At 45.9% G+C, this 17901-nt stretch overlaps 1 protein-coding gene across 1 annotated transcript in view; it reads right to left on the minus strand.

Moving 5' to 3' along the window:
- LOC140468209 (intercellular adhesion molecule 1-like) overlaps positions 1 to 17260 on the minus strand; it is a 79197-nt gene extending 61937 nt beyond the window's left edge. Inside the window, exon 1 of the mRNA XM_072564450.1 lies at positions 17134 to 17260. Coding sequence (XP_072420551.1) covers positions 17134 to 17200 — 67 coding nt within the window. The 5' untranslated portion in view covers positions 17201 to 17260. The remainder of the gene's footprint in view (positions 1 to 17133) is intronic.
- Between the last annotated feature and the right edge of the window lie 641 nt (positions 17261 to 17901).

The following is a 17901-nucleotide window of genomic DNA, read 5'->3' on the forward strand; positions in this document are numbered from 1 at the left end:
CTAACCTACAGACCACAATCAGTGAAGATAGACAATAGCATTTCCTCCAAGATAATCCTCAACACTGGCACCCTGCAAGAATGCATTCTCAGCCCCTTACTGTCTTCCCTGTACACTCACACTGTGTGGCCAACTCCCATCTGAACTCTATCCCCAAGTTTGCTGACGACATCACCAATGCAAGCCACATATCAATGACAAGACAGAACACAGCAAAGAGACAGAGTGCTTGGTGTCATGATGCAATGATACAAATCTCTTCCTCAATGTCACCAAACCCAAAGAGCTGATCATTGACTTCAGGAAACAAGGGGGAGGACATGCGCCTATCTACATCAACAGAGCTGAGGTAGAGATGGTCGTGATTTTAAGTTCCTAGGAATGATGATCACCAACAATCTGTCCTGGTCAGATATGATGGTTAAGAAGCCACAACAACACCTTTTCTCCCTCATGGAGCCTCAGGGAATTTGGTGTGCCCATTAGGACCCTCACCAACCATTATAGTTGCACCATAGAAAGTATTCTATTTGGATGCATAATGGCTTAGTTTGGCAACTGCCCTGCCCAGAATTGTAAGACACTACAGAAAGTTATGTACACAGCCCAGTTAATCACTTTCCATCCATTGACTCCATCTACACCTCTCGCTGCCACGGAAAGGCAGATATTATCAAAGACCCTTCCCGCACGACTATAATCTTTTCCAAACTCTTCCTTCAGGCAGAAGCTACAGAAGAGTAAAGACACGTATCAACAGGTTCAAGAACAGCTTCTTCCCTGCTGCTATTAGACTGACGAATGGATCTTTCAAATTTCAAATCTAAAGTTGATCTTGCTTTTTGTGCACCCTCTTTACAGCTGGAACTTTGTATTCCTTGCTCTGTTCTATCACTTTGTGATCTTTGTATGGTATGATCCACCTGTACTGCACACAAAACAAAACTTTTCACTGTACCTAGTTACACGTGACAATAATAAATCAAATCAAAAAATTCATTACTTACCCCTGAAGTCCAGAGATCATTCTGGAACCTATGTTGTACCCTCTCCAAGGCCAATATACCCTTTCAGGGTGTGGTGCTCAGACTGCTCACAGTTCTATGCTCCTAAACCATGTTGACTAGTGATCTTGAAATTATGTAATACAGCCATGTCATAATTTCGTTAATAATAGCTTCCAGAATTTTCCCGGTGACAGATGCTAAGCTAACTGCCTTGTTGTTCCCTGCTTTCCATTTTCCTCCCTTTTTGACATTTGCTACATTCCAATCTAATGAGATTTTTCCTGAATCAAGGGAGTTTTCAAATATTAAAAGCAAAAAATCAACTATCTCACTTTCTATGTTTTTTTAAGATGTTGGGATGAAGTCCATCAGAATCTGGGTAGCTGTCAAGAGTGTGGTGCTGGAAAAGTATCGTAAGTCTGGCAGCATCCAAGGAGCAGGAGAACCAATGTTTCAGGCAAGAGCCCTTCTCCTGCTCCTCAGATGCTTCCTGACCTGCTGTGCTTTTCCAGCACCACACTCTCGAACCTGATCTCCAACACCTTCAGGCCTCACTTTCTCCTTGGGTCTAGGTAGCTGTCAGCCTGCAGTTCCAAGAATTTACTCAGTATCACTTCTCTGTGTCACTCTCCATTCTAATTCCTCATCTTTAGTTTCTGGGGTATTATTTATAGAATCTATTGCAACGACTTGTGCAAAATATCTATTTGATTCATCTGCCATCTCTTCATTCCCTGTTATTAATTCTCCACACTCACTTTCTATAGGTCAAAGACAGACTTTGTGAGGAACATAGAATCAAGAGTCCTGTCATTAAATATAATTTTAGCAGATCAAACACTTCAATGCCTTTTACCCACCTCATCCCCATAACCCAGTTATGATTGGTGTTGTGTGATTTTTAATTCTATAACCCAGTTAGTATTTAACAATCTCCTGGAAGGTAACAAATACAAAGACTGAAGATCCACTACCCTCTGGGGTAGAGAGTTCCAAAGATTTATAACCCTCTCGGTAAGGACATTTCTCCTTAGCTCAGTCCTAAATGACATTCCCCTTAGCTTTAAACTGTGAATACAGTTCATGACTCCCCGACCAGGGAAAACTTCTGTTATCAATTTTAATTTGGAGCTGTGAACTAGGAATTGTGAGTTGAAAATGGCTTGGGAAATGGACTTTGGGCAACAGCTGTGGTGAAAGGAACAGATCAAACATGCTTTTGTCTCTTTGTGAGGCTAGCCTGGAGGCTCATTTTCAATTAAAAGGCTTTCCTACAGACACAGCAAACTCAGGAAGAGCATTGTGTTTAAAGAGATAACAGAAATTGGCAATTAATGAAGTGAGTTCCTGGAAAATAGTTCTGGCAAGTCTGGAACAGATTTTACGTCCAAGCAGATGGCAGATGTTGCATGGTCATTGAGACTTTGGGAAGATACGGTCAGTCTGTAGTTGAAGCTGGTTTTTATTGAGCTATGTTTTCTGGGGAGATAAGATTGGCTACATGAAGGTTTGAAAGCTTCCTGCCTAAGCTCCCACATCAGCTTCCAGAAGCCCAAAGCATAGAAAGCTGAGTTAGAGTAATTACTGTTTTTATCTGAGTGAACTGACAAGGTGACCCTGATCAATGTTTCCAGAAAAGCGACCAAGGAGTCCTCATATGTGCCTGTGAAACAACGCATCACGAAATCTGACCAGTTTTGTTATTTTCTTTTTATCTATTCCTTATCTGTGGTTGTTTGTCCATCTGCCTATGGTGTGAATGGGGGCTGAAAATGGATGTTTCAGGTTTAAAGCAAAGATATTAATTAGATTACCTTCTTGTTTAATATTTCTCTGCTAAACCTATTGTGTATTTAATAAATTGTTAAGTCTTTTGTTTAAGATACAAACCAGTATCAGGAATTAATTATTTGCAAAGTCTGGTTAGAAACCATTGGGAGTGACTATTGAAAGTCTTTGAAGGTTTCAATTTTACTGTGTTCCAAAAACATTGGTCAAAAGGCTGATTTGGTTCGGCTGCCTATCTCCATGTCATAACACCTGTCTAACCTTTTCAATATTTTCTAAGTTTCAATGGGATCACCTCTCAATCTTTGCAACTCTAGAGATCACACACCCAGTTTGTCCAAACTCGCTTCAGAGGACAGTCCCACTATCCCAGGAACATGTCTGGTGGACTGTACCGTAGTCGCACCCTGTCTATAGTAATGATATAGAGAAGGAAACCAAAACTACAGTCTAACCAAGCTCCGATACAATTAAAGCAAGACTTCACTACTCATGTACACAAATCTCCTTGCAATAAAGACTACCATTCCATCAGCCTTTCTAACAGCTTGCTACTCCTGTAGGTTGGCCTTCAATGACTTATTGATAAGGACATCTAGGTGCCTTTATACATCTACACTTTCCAATCCCTTAGCTTTCTCAAAATACTCTGCACATCTGTTTCTCCCGCCAAAGTGGATAACCAGGCCAGGTGTTAGACTTGGAGGTAGGTGAGCACTTCGGGGACAGTGACCACAACTCGGTGATTTTTACTCTAGTGATGGAGAGGGATAAGTGTGCACTGCAGGGCAGGAGTTATAGCTGGGGGCAGGGAAATTATGATGCGGTGAGGCATGACTTAGGATGTGTGGATTGGAAAAATAGGCTTCAAGGGAAGGACACAAATGATATGTGGAGCTTGTTCAAGGAGCAGCTATTGGGTGTCCTTAATAAGTATGTACCAGTCAGGCAGGGAGGAAAGGGGCTTGTGAGGGAGCCGTGGTTTAATAAGGAATTGGAATCCCTTGTAAAAGGAAAGAGGGTGGCCTATGTAAAGATGAGGCGTGAAGGTTCAGTTGGGGCGATTGAGAGTTATAAGGTAGCCAGGAAGGATCTAAAGAGAGAGCTAAGAGCAGCAAGGAGGGGACATGAAAAGTCCTTGGTTGGCCGGATTAGGGAAAACCCTAAGGCTTTCTATAGGTATGTCAGGAATAAAAGGATGACTAGGGTAGATATCGGTCCAGTCAAGGATAGTAGTGGGAAGTTGTGTGTGGAGGCAGAGGAGATTGGAGAGACACTAAATCAATACTTTTCGTCAGTATTCACTCAGGAACAGGACATTGTTGCTGATGTGAATATTGAGTCACAAGTGATTAGAATGGATGGCTTTGAGGTATGTAGGGAAGAGGTCCGGGGAATACTGGCAAGGGTGAAAATAGAGAAGTCCCCTGGGCCTGATGGCATTTATCCTAGGATCCTCTGGGAAGCTAGGGAGGAGATAGCAGAGCCATTGGCCTTGATTTTTATGTCGTCGTTGTCTACAGGAATAGTGCCAGAAGACTGGAGGATAGCGAATGTGGTCCCCTTGTTCAAGAAGGGGAGTAGGGACAGCCCTAGAAACTATAGGCCAGTGAGTCTCACTTCTGTTGTGGGCAAAGTCTTAGAGAGAATTGTAAGGGATAAGATTTATGAACATCTGGACAGGAATAATGTGATCAAGGATAGTCAGCATGGTTTTGTGAAGGGCAGGTCGTGCCTCACAAACCTTATTGAGTTCTTCGAGAAGGTGACCAAGGAAGTGGATGAGGGTAAAGCAGTAGATGTGGTGTATATGGATTTTAGCAAGGCATTCGATAAGGTACCCCATGGCAGGCTAATGCAAAAACTACTGAGGTATGGCATTGAGGGTGCATTAGAGGTTTGGATTAGGAATTGGCTGGCTGGAAGGAGACAGAGGGTAGTAGTTGATGGTATAGGTTCATCTTGGAGTGCAGTTACTAGCGGTGTTCCACAAGGATCTGTTTTGGGACCATTGCTGTTTGTCATTTTTATAAATGACCTGGAGGAGGGGCTTGAAGGCTGGGTGAGCAAGTTTGCGGATGACACGAAAGTCGGTGGAGTTGAGGACAGCGAAGAAGGATGTGGCAGGTTACAGCGGGATATAGATAAGTTGCAGAGCTGGGCAGTAAGGTGGCAAATGGAGTTCAATGTAGCTAAGTGTGAAGTCGTTCACTTTGGTAGGAGTAATAAGAAGATGGATTACTGGGCTAATGGTAGACTACTTGGTAGTGTGGATGAGCAGAGGGATCTTGGTGTCCATGTACACAGATCTCTGAAAGTTGCCACCCAGGTAAATAGTGCTGTGAAGAAGGCATATGGTGTACTGGGCTTTATTGGTAGAGGAATTGAGTTCCGGAGTCCTGAGGTCATGTTGCAGTTGTATAAGACTCTGGTGCGGCCTTATCTGGAGTATTGTGTACAGTTTTGGTCGCAATACTATAGGAAGGATGTGGAGGCATTGGAACGAGTGCAGAGGAGGTTTACCAGGATGTTGCCTGGCATGGTAGGAAGATCGTAGGAGGAAAGGCTGAGGCACTTGGGGCTTTTCTCATTGGAGAAAAGAAGGTTTAGGGGAGATTTGATAGAGGTGTACAAGATGATTAGGGGTTTAGATAGGGTTGACAGTGAGAACCTTTTTCCGCGTATGGAGTCAGCTGTTACTAGGGGACATAGCTTTAAATTAAGGGGAGGTTGGTATAGGACAGATGTTAGGGGTAGATTTTTTACTCAGTGGGTTGTGAGTTCATGGAATGCCCTGCCAGTAGCAGTGGTGGACTCTCCCTCTTTATAGTCATTCAAGCGGGCATTGGATAAGCATATGGAGGTTATTGGGCTAGTGTAGGTTAGGTAGGCTTCGGTCGGCGCAACATCGAGGGCCAAAGGGCCTGTACTGCGCTGTATTTTTCTATGTTCTATGTTCTAATCTTATATTTTCCACATTACATTCCATCTGCCATGTTCTTGACCAATCAGGACACCTGTCCAAATCTTCCAGAAGCTGCTTTTCACCTTCATCCCAACACACATTCCCACTTTGTCTTGGATCAATATTACATTTCCTCTCCCCCTTGAAATCATTGGTCGAGATTGTGAGCAGCTGGGGCCAAGTTCTGGTCCTTGTGGTTACCCATCCATCCCAGCTGCCAACATGAGAACGACCCATTTATACCGACTCTCTGTTTCCTGTCTGTTTGCCAATCGGTAATCCTTCCCTCCTATCCCATGCATTTTAATCTTTCTAACCAGACTCTTGTAGGGAACCTCATCACTAGTCTTCTGAAAATCTAAATGTATTGTGTCCTTTGGCTCTCCATTATCAATTGTGTTCATAATATCTTTAAAGTTTCCCATTCGCAAATCCATGTTGATCATATCCAATCAAATTATTATCATCCAGGTGTCTATTTATCCCATTGCTGATAACAGATTGTGGCATTTTCCTGATTATTGATCTAAGACTAACAGCTGTGTAAGTTCCCTGTTTCCTTTCTCTTTAATAGTGGGGTAACATATTCTAGCTTTCCATATGCAGGAATCCTTCCTAAACCTATATAATCTAAGAAGGTGATCACCATCGTACCCGCCACACCTTGTGGACAATTAAACATTCCTCCACTAATATCGTCAATGTTAATAATGGGAGAACCCAGCACAGCATTCCAAAGACAATGGCAATTACAAACATCTTTTTGGTTGAAAAGCCAGAACTTTGTTTTTATTCATTCACAGGATGAGGGCATTACTGGCGAGACCAGCATTTACCACCTAGCCCGAATTGCCTAGAGGGCAGCTTAGTGTCAACCGCATTGCTGTGCATCTGGAGTCACATGTTGGCCAAACCAGGTAAGGATTACCTTCCTTGAAGGACATGAATGAACCAGATGGTATTTTCTGACCATCGGCAATGGATTCATGGTCGTCAGTGCACTCTTAAACCCAGATCTTTTTATTGAATTCAAATTGCACCATCTGCCATGGCAGGATTCATACCCAGGTCCCCAGAACATTAGGGACATTTAAGTTACTCTTGGATAGGCACATGGATGATAGTACAATGAAGGATAAGTAGGTTACTTTGATCTTAGACTAGGATAAAAGGTCGGCACAACATCAAGGGCCCAAGGACTGTGCTGTACTGTTCAATGTTCTATCTCCTGTGTCTCTGAATGAACAGTTCAGCAATACTAGCACTGAACCATTGCCTCCTGTGCTGAGTGGATGATCCATCTCAGCCTCCTCCTGAGGTCCCCAGCAACACAAATGGAGTGTTCATTAGATTCATTCCACATAATAACAAGAAATGGTTGGAGCACTACAAAGGTTAAGGCCCTGATAAGGTTGCGGCAATGGTACTGAAGATGTGTGCACCAAAACTTCCTGCACACCTTGCCAAATTGTTGCTGGATAGCTACGGCACTGACATCACCCAGCAATGAGGAAAATTGCCCAGGTAGGTCCTGTACATAAAACAGCAGGACAAATCCAACCCGGCCTATGACCCTCCTTCAGATTGTCAGAAAATTGATGAAGGGGTTTTCAAAAGTGTGATCAAGCAGCAGCTGTTCAACAATAACCTGTTCAGTGACGCCCAGTTTGGGTTCCACAAGGGCCACTCAGCTCCTGACCTCATTAAAGCCTTGGTTCCAACATGGACAAAAAAGCTGAATTCCAGAGGGGAGGGGAGAGTGACAGCCCTCGACATCAAGGCTGCCTTCAACCGAGTGTGGCATCAAGGAGCCCTAACAAAACAGGAATCAATGGGAGTCAAAGGGCAAACTCTCCACTGATTGTGGTCACACCGGACACACAGGAAGAAGGTTGTGGTTGTTGGAGATCAGTCATCTCAGCTCCAGGAGTTCCTCAGAGTAGTATCCTTGGCCCAACCACCTTCAACTGCTTCATCAATAACTTTCCCTCCATCATAAGGTCAGAAGTGGGGATGTTTGCAGATGGTTGTGCAATATTCAGCATCATTTGTGACTCATCAGACACTGAAGCAGTCCATGTTAAAATACAAGGAGAAAGTGAGGACTGTCGATGCTGGAGATCAGAGCTGAAAATGTGTTGCTGGAAAAGCGCAGCAGGTCAGGCAGCATCCAAGGAGCAGGAGAATGAATGTTTCGGGCATGAGCCCTTCCTAACCTGCAATCTTCTTCCTAACCTCTCCGCCCCCACCCCCACTCCGGCCTATCACCCTCACCTTAACCTCCTTCTACCTATCGCATTCCCAACGCCCCTCCTCCAAGTCCCTCCTCCCTACCTTTTATCTTAGCCTGCTGGACACACTTTGCTCATTCCTGAAGAAGGGCTCATGCCCGAAACGTCGATTCTCCGTGTTAAAATACAGCAAGCTTTGGACAATATCTAGGTTTGGGCTGACAAGTAGTGAGCTTCATTTATACCATACAAGTGCCAGATATTGACCATCTCCAACAAGAGAAAATTCAACCATAATCCTTTGACATGCAATGGATATTACGATGACTGATTCCCCCACTTTCAACATCCTGTGGTTAACATTGACCAAAAAGTGAACAAATCACATCAATACTATTCAAAGAACAAACAGCTGCTGGAAATCTGAAACAAAAAAAACACATTTCTAGAGAAACTTAGTAGGTCTCCATCTAGGGAGAGAAAGCAGAGTCAATGTTTCCATAAGACCATAGGAGCAAATTTGGCCATTTGGCTGATCGAGTCAGCTCCATCATTTGATCATGGCTGAAATGTTTCTCAACCCCATTCTCCCGCCTTCTACCCGTAACCCTTGATCCACTTACTAATCACAAAACTATCTACTTTTGTCTTAAATGCAGTGAATGGCTTAGCCTCCACAGCTTTCTGTGGCAATGAGCTCCACAGATTTACAACCCTCTGGTTGCAGAAATTCCTCCTTATCTCAGTTCGAAAGCATCATTCCTTCACTCTGAGGCTGGTGCCCTCAGGTCCCAGTCTCTCCAACTGGTGGAAACATCTTCTCCACGTTCACTCTATCCAGGCCTCTCAGTATTCTGTACACTTCAATGAGATCCCCCTCACCTTTCTAAACTCCATCAGGTACAGATCCATAGTCCTCTTTACTAAAATGCATACCCTCATACTTTCCCACACTGTATTCCATCTGCCACTTCTTTGCCCATTCTCCTAGCCTGTCCAAGTCCTTCTGCCGCCTCCCTGCTTCCTTAATATTACCTCCCCGCCAAGTGAAAGTGAGCGATTAGAGTCAAGAGTGTAGTGCTGGAAAGGCACAGCAGGTCAGGCAGCATCCAAAGAGCAGGAGAATCGACGTTTCGGGCAAAAGCCCTTCAGCAGGAATGAACACAGCAGGTCAGGCAGCATCCGAGCTGCAGGAGAGTCAATGTTTCAGGTAAAAGCCCTTCCTGATGAAACATCGACTCTGCTGCTCCTTAGATGCTGCCTGACCTGCTGTGTTTTTCCAGCACTACGCTCTCAACTACCTCTCCTGCCACCTATCTTTGTGTCATCTCAAACTTAGCAACAATGCCCTCAGTTCAATCGTCCAGATCGGTAATGTCTAACGTGAATAGCTGTCCCAACACAGAATCCTACAGAACTCCACTGGTCACTGGATGCCATCCTGAAGAAGACCCCATCCTCCCCTTCTGCCAGTCAGACAATCCTCTGTTCATGCCAGTAACTTGCTGCAACACCATAATTTCTTATCTTGTTTTACAGACTCCTGTGCAGCACCCTGTCAAAGGCCTTTTGGAAATCCAAATAGATCAGGTCCCCTCGGTCGCCTTTGTCTAACTTGCCCATTATCTCTAAACGTTCTAACAAATTTGTCAGGCCTGACCTCTCCTTGACGAAGCTATGCTGACTCAGTCCGACTTGACCATGCACTCTCAAGCACTTTACAACTCATCCTTAATAATGGACTCTAAAATCTTACCAAGGTGGTAAAAACAATGACTGCAGATGCTGGAAACCAGATTCTGGATTAGTGGTGCTGGAAGAGCACAGCAGTTCAGGCAGCATCCAAGGGGCTTCGAAATCGACGTTTCGGGCAAAAGCCCTTCATCAGGAATAAAGGCAGTGAGCCTGAAGCATGGAGAGATAAGCTAGAGGAGGGTGGGGGTGGGGAGAAAGTAGCATAGACTACAATGGGTGAGTGGGGGAGGGGATGAAGGTGATAGGTCAGGGAGAAGAGGGTGGAGTGGATAGTTGGAAAAGGAGATAGGCAGGTCGGACAAGTCTGGACAAGTCAAGGGGACAGTTACTGAGCTGGAAGTTTAGAACTAGGGTGAGGTGGGGGAAGGGGAAATGAGGAAAATGTTGAAGTCCACATTGATGCCCTGGGGTTGAAGTGTTCTGAGGCGGAAGATGAAGCATTCTTCCTCCAGGCGTCTGGTGGTGAGGGAGCAGCGGTGAAGGAGGCCCAGGGCCTCCATGTCCTCGGCAGAGTGGGAGGGGGAGTTGAAATGTTGGGCCACGGGGCGGTGTGGTTGATTGGTGCGGGTGTCTCGGAGATGTTCCCTAAAGCGCTCTGCTATGAGGCGCCCAGTCTCCCCAATGTAGAGGAGACCACATCGGGAGCAACGGATACAATAAATGATATTAGTGGATGTGCAGGTAAAACTTTGATGGATGTGGAAGGCTCCTTTAGGGCCTTGGATAGAGGTGAGGGAGGAGGTGTGGGCACAGGTTTTACAGTTCCTGCGGTGGCAGGGGAAAGTGCCAGGATTGGAGGGTGGGTTGTGTGGGGGCGTGGACCTGACCAGGTAGTCACGGAGGGAACGATCTTTGCGGAAGGCAGAAAGGGATGGGGAGGGAAATATATCCCTGGTGGTGGAGTCTTTTTAGAGGTGGCGGAAATGTCGACGGATGATTTGGTTTATGCGAAGGTTTGTAGGGTGGAAGGTGAGCACCAGGGGCGTTCTGTCCTTGTTACGGTTGGAGGGGTAGGGTTTGAGGGCGGAGGTGCGGGATGTGGACGAGATGCGTTGGAGGGCATCTTTAACCACGTGGGAAGGGAAATTGCGGTCTCTAAAGAAGGAGGCCATCTGGTGTGTCCTGTGGTGGAACTGGTCCTCCTGGGAGCAGATCTGGCGTAGGTGGAGGAATTGGGAATACGGGATGGCATTTTTGCAAGAGGTCGGGTGGGAAGAGGTGTAATCCAGGTAGCTGTGGGAGTCGGTGGGTTTGTAAAAAATGTCAGTGTCAAGTCGGTCGTCACTAATGGAGATGGAGAGGTCCAGGAAGGGGAGGGAGCTCTCAGAGATGGTCCAGGTAAATTTAAAGTCAGGGTGGAATGTGTTAGTGAAGTTGATGAATTGCTCAACCTCCTCGCGGGAGCATGAGGTAGCGCCAATGCAGTCATCAATGTAGCGGAGGAAGAGATGGGGAGTGGTGCCAGTGTAATTACGGAAGATCAACTGCTCTACGTAGCCAACAAAGAGACAGGCATAGCTGGGGCCCATACGTGTGCCCATGGCTACTCCTTTGGTCTGGGGGAAGTGAGAGGATTCAAAGGAGAAATTGTTAAGGGTGAGGACCAGTTCGGCCAAACGAATGAGAGTGTTGGTAGAAGGGTACTGTTGGGGATGACTGGAGAGAAAAAAATGGAGGGCTTGGAGGCCCTGGTTATGGCGGATGGAGGTGTAGAGGGATTGGATATCCATGGTGAAGATGAGGCGTTGGGGGCCAGGGAAACTGAAGTCTTGGAGGAGGTGGAGGGCGTGGGTGGTGTCTCGAACGTATGTGGGGAGTTCCTGGACTTGGGGGTATAGGACAGTGTCAAGGTAGGTAGAGATGAGTTCAGTGGGGCAGGAGCATGCTGAGACAATGGGTCAACCAGGGTGGTCAGGCTTGTGGATCTTGGGAAGGAGGTAGAACCGGGCAGTGCGGGGTTCCCGGACTATGAGGTTGGAAGCTGTGGGTGGGAGATCTCCTGAGGTGATGAGGTTCTGTATGGTCCGGGGAGATGATGGTTTGGTGATGGGGGGTGGGGTCATGGTCGAGGGGGCAGTAGGAAGAGGTGTCCTCGAGTTGACGTTTGGCTTCAGCAGTGTAGAGGTCAGTGCGCCAGACTACCACTGCGCCCCCTTTATCCGCTGGCTTGATGGTGAGGTTGGGATTGAAGCAGAGGGATTGGAGCAGAGGGATTGGAGGGCTGCACGTTGTGAGGGTGAGAGGTTGGAGCGGGGGAGGGAGGTAGACAGGTTGAGGCAGTTAATGTCCCGGCGGCAGTTGGAAATGAAGAGGTCGAGGGCAGGTAATAGGCCAGCGCGGGGTGTCCAGGTGGATGCAGTGTGTTGGAGGTGGGCGAAGGGGTCCTTGGAAGGTGGGCGGGAGTCCTGATTGTGAAAGTAAGCTCGGAGGCGGAGGCGACAGAAGAATTGTTCGATGTCATGGCGTGTATTAAATTCATTGATGCGCGGACAGAGGGGGATGAAGGTGAGTCCTTTGCTGAGGACTGATCGTTCGTCCTCAGTGAGTGGGAGGTCTGGGGGGATGGTGAAAACTCGGCAGGGCTTGGAGCTGGGATCTGGTGTGGGTGTGGAGCTGGGAGTGGGGGTGGAACCTGTAACTGGAGTGGGTGTGATGGTGGGGGAATGGGGGTGGAGTCATGAGCAGGGGTAGTGTTCCCCTTGGGGTTCTGGGGGTGGGGTCTGTGGGGGGCATGTCAGCAGAATGCAGGTGAGTGGCGCTGGTGGGGGTGGAAGTGGTGGTGACCATGGCAGTAGGGGTGGCGGAAGTCACTGAGCATGTGGCATCAGCGATGATGTGAGGGGCGGAAGTGGTGTCAGGTGTGATGCATGAGGAATTGTGAGGGGTGGAAGTGGTTGTGGGAGTGGCCATGATGGGGGCAGAAGTGACATCATCAATCAGCGTGGGGGTGGTAGCTGCATCAGCTGCATGGCTAATGGTGGAATAGGTTCCGAGGCCAGGGGAATCTTCTGGAATGTTTGAGGAGCGCTGGTTATGGAGGTGGGTGGATAAAAGTTTGTTGTACTTACCGTTTTTGATGTTTGTTCTGGAATTGAAATACTGTTTGTTGAGAGTATGAATTCTCCTGAGGATGTAGTACAGAGTGGGTCCTTTGCAATTCTGAGAGAGTGTGGCCCTCAGCTGAGGCAGGGCTGACTGGAGAGAGGTTAGGTGCCGGTCTAAAACCTTATCAGTCAGGCAACATCTGAGGATCTCTTCAGATGCTGCCTTGACTGGCTGTGCTTTTCCAGCACGACACTCTCCGACTCTAATCTCCAGCATCTGTAGTCCTCACTTTCTCCTTCTAAAACCTTACCAATAACTGAGGTCAGGCTATCCAGCTTATAGATTCTGTCTTCTGCCTCCCTCCCTTATTAAACAGGAGGTGTTACATTTGAACCTCCCAGACTTCAGTGATTCCTGAAAGCTCACCACCAATGCCTCCAGCTATCTCCTTCAGAACTGGTCTGAGTTATTTATCCACCTTCAGACCTTTCAGCTTCCCTAGCACCTTCTCCTTAGTGATGGCTACTACACTCCTCTTCCCCCTCACGTCCTTGTTTTGGGTCCAGTGACCCTTCTTCAGAACTGACTGTAGCTAGGAAAGCGTTGGTAAATATGCTGAAGACGGGTGGGGATGGGGGGGTGGAATAAATGCTCGGTGAAGGTGATGCCCAAGAGAACAGAGAACAGCTGTTGGGCAAAGGAATGGCTCACAGTAAGTTGGAAAGAAAGGTAGGTTCTAATGGGGACCTTTAATGGGTGACAATGGGTTGGCTGTGGTGAAAGGAGCCCATGTTGATGACAGGGCCTAGTGTGTGAAGGTGTGGGAAGGACATGGAGTGAGGGGCACATGCCGTGAAATTACCAAACTTCAAAAGGCTTTGGAGTTCCCAAGCAAACAATGAGGTGCTGTTCTTCCAGCTTGTGCTGAACCTTGCTAGGGGCACTGCAGCAAGCAGAAATGTTGGCCAGGGAACATGGGAGTGTGTTGAAGCGACAGGCAACTAGAATCTCGGGGTCATTTTTGCTGCCAAAACACAAAGCTGTCAACCAGTCTGCATTTTGTCTCCCCTGTGTAGAGGAGGAGACCACATTATGAGCAGTGAATACTGTAGACTAATTTGAGCAAAGTACAGGTAAATGGTTGCTTCACCCCAGGTAAGATCCAGCAGCATGTCTCTCCTGTTCACTCATTCTCAAAATAAGAAAGATTTCTGCTTCACGATTTCCACATAGTGATTGGTTGGCATGATCTCTCTGATTGGCATTACTATGGAGAATGTACCAGGGAACTGCTTGGATTAATTAAAACACCAATGGTCCCTTCTCCTGAAGAGGCCTGGGCCCTATATATATTTGAATATTGAGTTTCTAGCAAGCATAAGGGAAGCACTTTATGAACCAAACTGATAATAGTGGGTGCAGTCAACTTTCCCAATGTTACAAGACTCATAACAGAATGTGTAATGTTCAATATGGTTCTACAATTGAATAGCACTTGCTGAACAATCCCATGTGCATTGAGAATTCCTATAATAACCAGTTTAAGATTAACAGTTGAGTTCATAGTGTCATTCACTTAAACCCACGACAAGCTACATCTATTCATCCACAGGGACCTGTATTCTGCAGGAAATAGAAAACTTCCCTTCAATACTGCACCTTTTTTTATATTAACCTTAATATAACAAATATCAGTAATAACTCCCTTGTGAATTATCCATCACAACACATCAAAGAGTCAACTTCATAGGATCACAACAGTGTCCCAATCGAATCCACAATTACCCTCTGAAGAGCATCCCCCTCCCCCCCCCCCCCCACCCCACCCCCAACCCCATCCCTGCATTTCCCCAGGCTAATCCACCTAATCTGCACACTATGGACAATTTTCTGTGCACTGTGGGAGGAAACTGGAGCACCCAGAAGAAACCCATGCAGACACGGGGAGAATGTACAAACTCCATGCAGACAAATCACCCGAGGGGGGCATCAAACACGGGTCCCTGGTGCTGTGAGGTAGCAGCACTAACCACTGAGACACCATGCTTCCCTACTTGCTAGCTAACCCACAATGTTTTCTCACGCATCAGAAAACTGCAGACTGAATACATAGTGGGAAATTTTTCAACTCTTTCTTGTGTCTTTAGGCATCCATCTCAGAGATAGATGGCTGTGATATTTTTAAGTTCACAGCTTGATTCTGTCAGGAGCATGGCATTCCAAAGGACTAAGTTAAAAATCACACAACACCAGGTTATAGTCCAACAGGTTTATTTGGAAGCACTAACTTTCGGAGCGACGCTCCTTCATCAGGTGGTTGTGGAGAATAAGACTGTAAGACACAGAATTTATAGCAAAAGTTTACAGTGTGATGTAACTGAAATATTATATTGAAAAAGACCTGGATTGTTTGTTCAAAAACTGCATGAATCCGTCTAAGATTCTGTAAATCTGTTTTTTAGATTAGAATCAGTCTGACCATTGTGGCACAGACAGCCTCACACAGGGAGCTAACGCCCTCAGTACATTATCTGGGCCGGCATGACACTGGTTGTTAAAATTCACTTGAGAATGTAACTTTTAAATAAAAAATGTGATTTACGTATGAAACAACTGGAACCAACATGGTCATTCTAAAAGATGAGAGAATTAACAAACAATCCAGGTCTTTTTCTATATGATATTTCAGTTACATCACACTGTAAACTTTTGCTATAAATTCTGCGTCTTACAATCTTATTCTCCAGAACCACCTGATGAAGGAGCATCGCTCCGAAAGCTAGTGCTTCCAAATAAACCTGTTGGACTATAACCTGGTGTTGGGTGATTTTTAATTTTGTACACCCCAGTCTACCACCGGTGTGTCTAAATCATTCCAAAGGACTGGCATTCTTTTACCTTCACAATGTATTTGTCTGAGTTTAGCTGAACCTGGCCTTCCCAATTCTCTCTATAGATTTCTGTTGTTGATGGCCGTATCTTTTCATCGACATTATAGAGGTCAGCTATGCACTGGCTCCCTTACATTCTCTGTAAATCTTACCTAATATCTGTTGGAATGTATCCTGGTTCACTGTAAGGCTAACACATGAATAGGGAATGAACAAATGTTGTCAACAGAAAATATTCCTTTTTAAACTTCATGTTCTAATAGCATTTAATCCATCAAATTTGCTAAAAACTTTGACCTGTGTCAATGCTGGCATGGTCTCATGCATCAATAGATTTGTTGCTGGTTCAATGTGATGTGAAACTCAAAATCTTCAGAGTACCCAGGCATCCCATACAAACACTCTGGGCCAAAGTTACTACACAAAAGAAGAAAAACAAAGCTATGTTTTTGACAATTTAGAAAGATCTTAAGACAGATAGTAAAGTTTCAATCACTATCCTTTAGAAGTACTCAGTCTCAGAGAAATATTAAGTCTAGCTCAACTCTTTCATTTCTTACTTTACTGACTTCTCAGTTCTCCTTCCTGGATTGCTGGGATCTTTTTACCACTTAAATCAGAATGCTGACATGAACCTATTTCAATCCTAATGCCCTAAACCTCTTTTCAATTCTAACAACTTGAAGACCCATCAACTCACAAACTTCTGTTGGGTTGATTGCTTCTCCTGATCTGAAAACCAGTTCTTCCGCTGAGCGTAAACTGTTCTCCTGAACTGAACTCCCAACACTTAGGAAGGAACTCCAATCAGCCCTCAACGCAGTAGTACAAACATTTCGTTCATTAAGATAGCAGATAGCAGATATTCTGCTTCTGACTGAGTAAAAAGGATCTGCCTTCACAGAAATCACATCGCTAGTTCCCTGTTCTAACCACCATCTGACCTCCTAATACTGTGGTTATTGCACAGAATTGAACACTACATTGCCTCTAATTGTAAAAAAAAATCACATCCCACTTTAACCCACAGTAAAGAAAGACTGGGCCAGGGTACTGAAAATCCATGTGGCTCCTGCTGTATTTTCTTTTCTGATTGGAACTTTTCCCTGTTCAAGTGTATGTCGAACTGCCTTCTGTGTGAGCTCCTTGAAATACCATTCTCTTTCAGACACGAAAATACACACTGATCGTCCTCGTCAACTCTCACTGCTCCATCACTAACGTACTCACTTTCCCTCAGAACCATCCCTGCTCTCCTGGGGTGTAAGGCTCTGTCTGTGACACAGAGGGAGGAGGGAGGAGGGATAGGGGGAACCCTCCATCTCCACACCCTCCCCCCCCACCCGGAGAGCGAGCTCAGTGTTGGAGCCGGGACATTATAACAACAACCCGAGGCGCTACCCCGGCTCCAGCCTCAGCAAATAGGGAATTTTAAAAAAAGATATAATTACCTGTCCAGGTAAAAGCCAGGAAAAAGAGGTAGCCTCCTGCAAAGCGCGGAGACAGTTGGAAATCCATCGCTAACTGGTCCCGAACAGCAGCCAGTCCTAGGAGAAAGCTGGGTACTGCTGGCTCGATGCGGAAACTGGACCTTTCCAAGCTTCTGCAGGGCAGTGAATGGGCCTGGCTTGCATTGTTTTACTGAGTTTTCATCAACTTTCTAATAGCATTTCCGATTTTTTTTCCCCACAGGGAGTTCTGGCAACTTGGCTAAACAGACGTCAACATGTTTTAGATTAGATTAGATTACTTACAGTGTGGAAACAGGCCCTTCGGCCCAACAAGTCCACACTGCCCCGCCGAAGCGTAACCCACCCATACCCCTACATTTACCCCTTACCTAACACTACGGGCAATTTAGCATGACCAATTCACCTGACCTGCACATCTTTGGACTGTGGGAGGAAACCGGAGCACCCGGAGGAAACCCACGCAGACACGGGGAGAATGTGTAAACTCCACACAGTCAGTCGCCTGAGGCGGGAATTGAACCCAGATCTCTGGCGCTGTGAGGCAGCAGTGCTAACCACTGTGCCACCTTTCTGTTTCTCTAGATACAGATGAATCCTTTAAAATTATTTCGATCTTTACTCGAAGGCATTTAACATTGAAAGTAAAATTCTGCGGAAAACCGTGTTAAATAGCGAAAACTGCTCTGAATCATACATGTTGGAATCATAGGTTTCAGGAGTGGCATGATTGGCAGACACATGTCTGGG

This window comes from Chiloscyllium punctatum, chromosome 46, assembly GCF_047496795.1.
Source record: "Chiloscyllium punctatum isolate Juve2018m chromosome 46, sChiPun1.3, whole genome shotgun sequence".
NCBI lineage: Eukaryota > Metazoa > Chordata > Chondrichthyes > Orectolobiformes > Hemiscylliidae > Chiloscyllium > Chiloscyllium punctatum.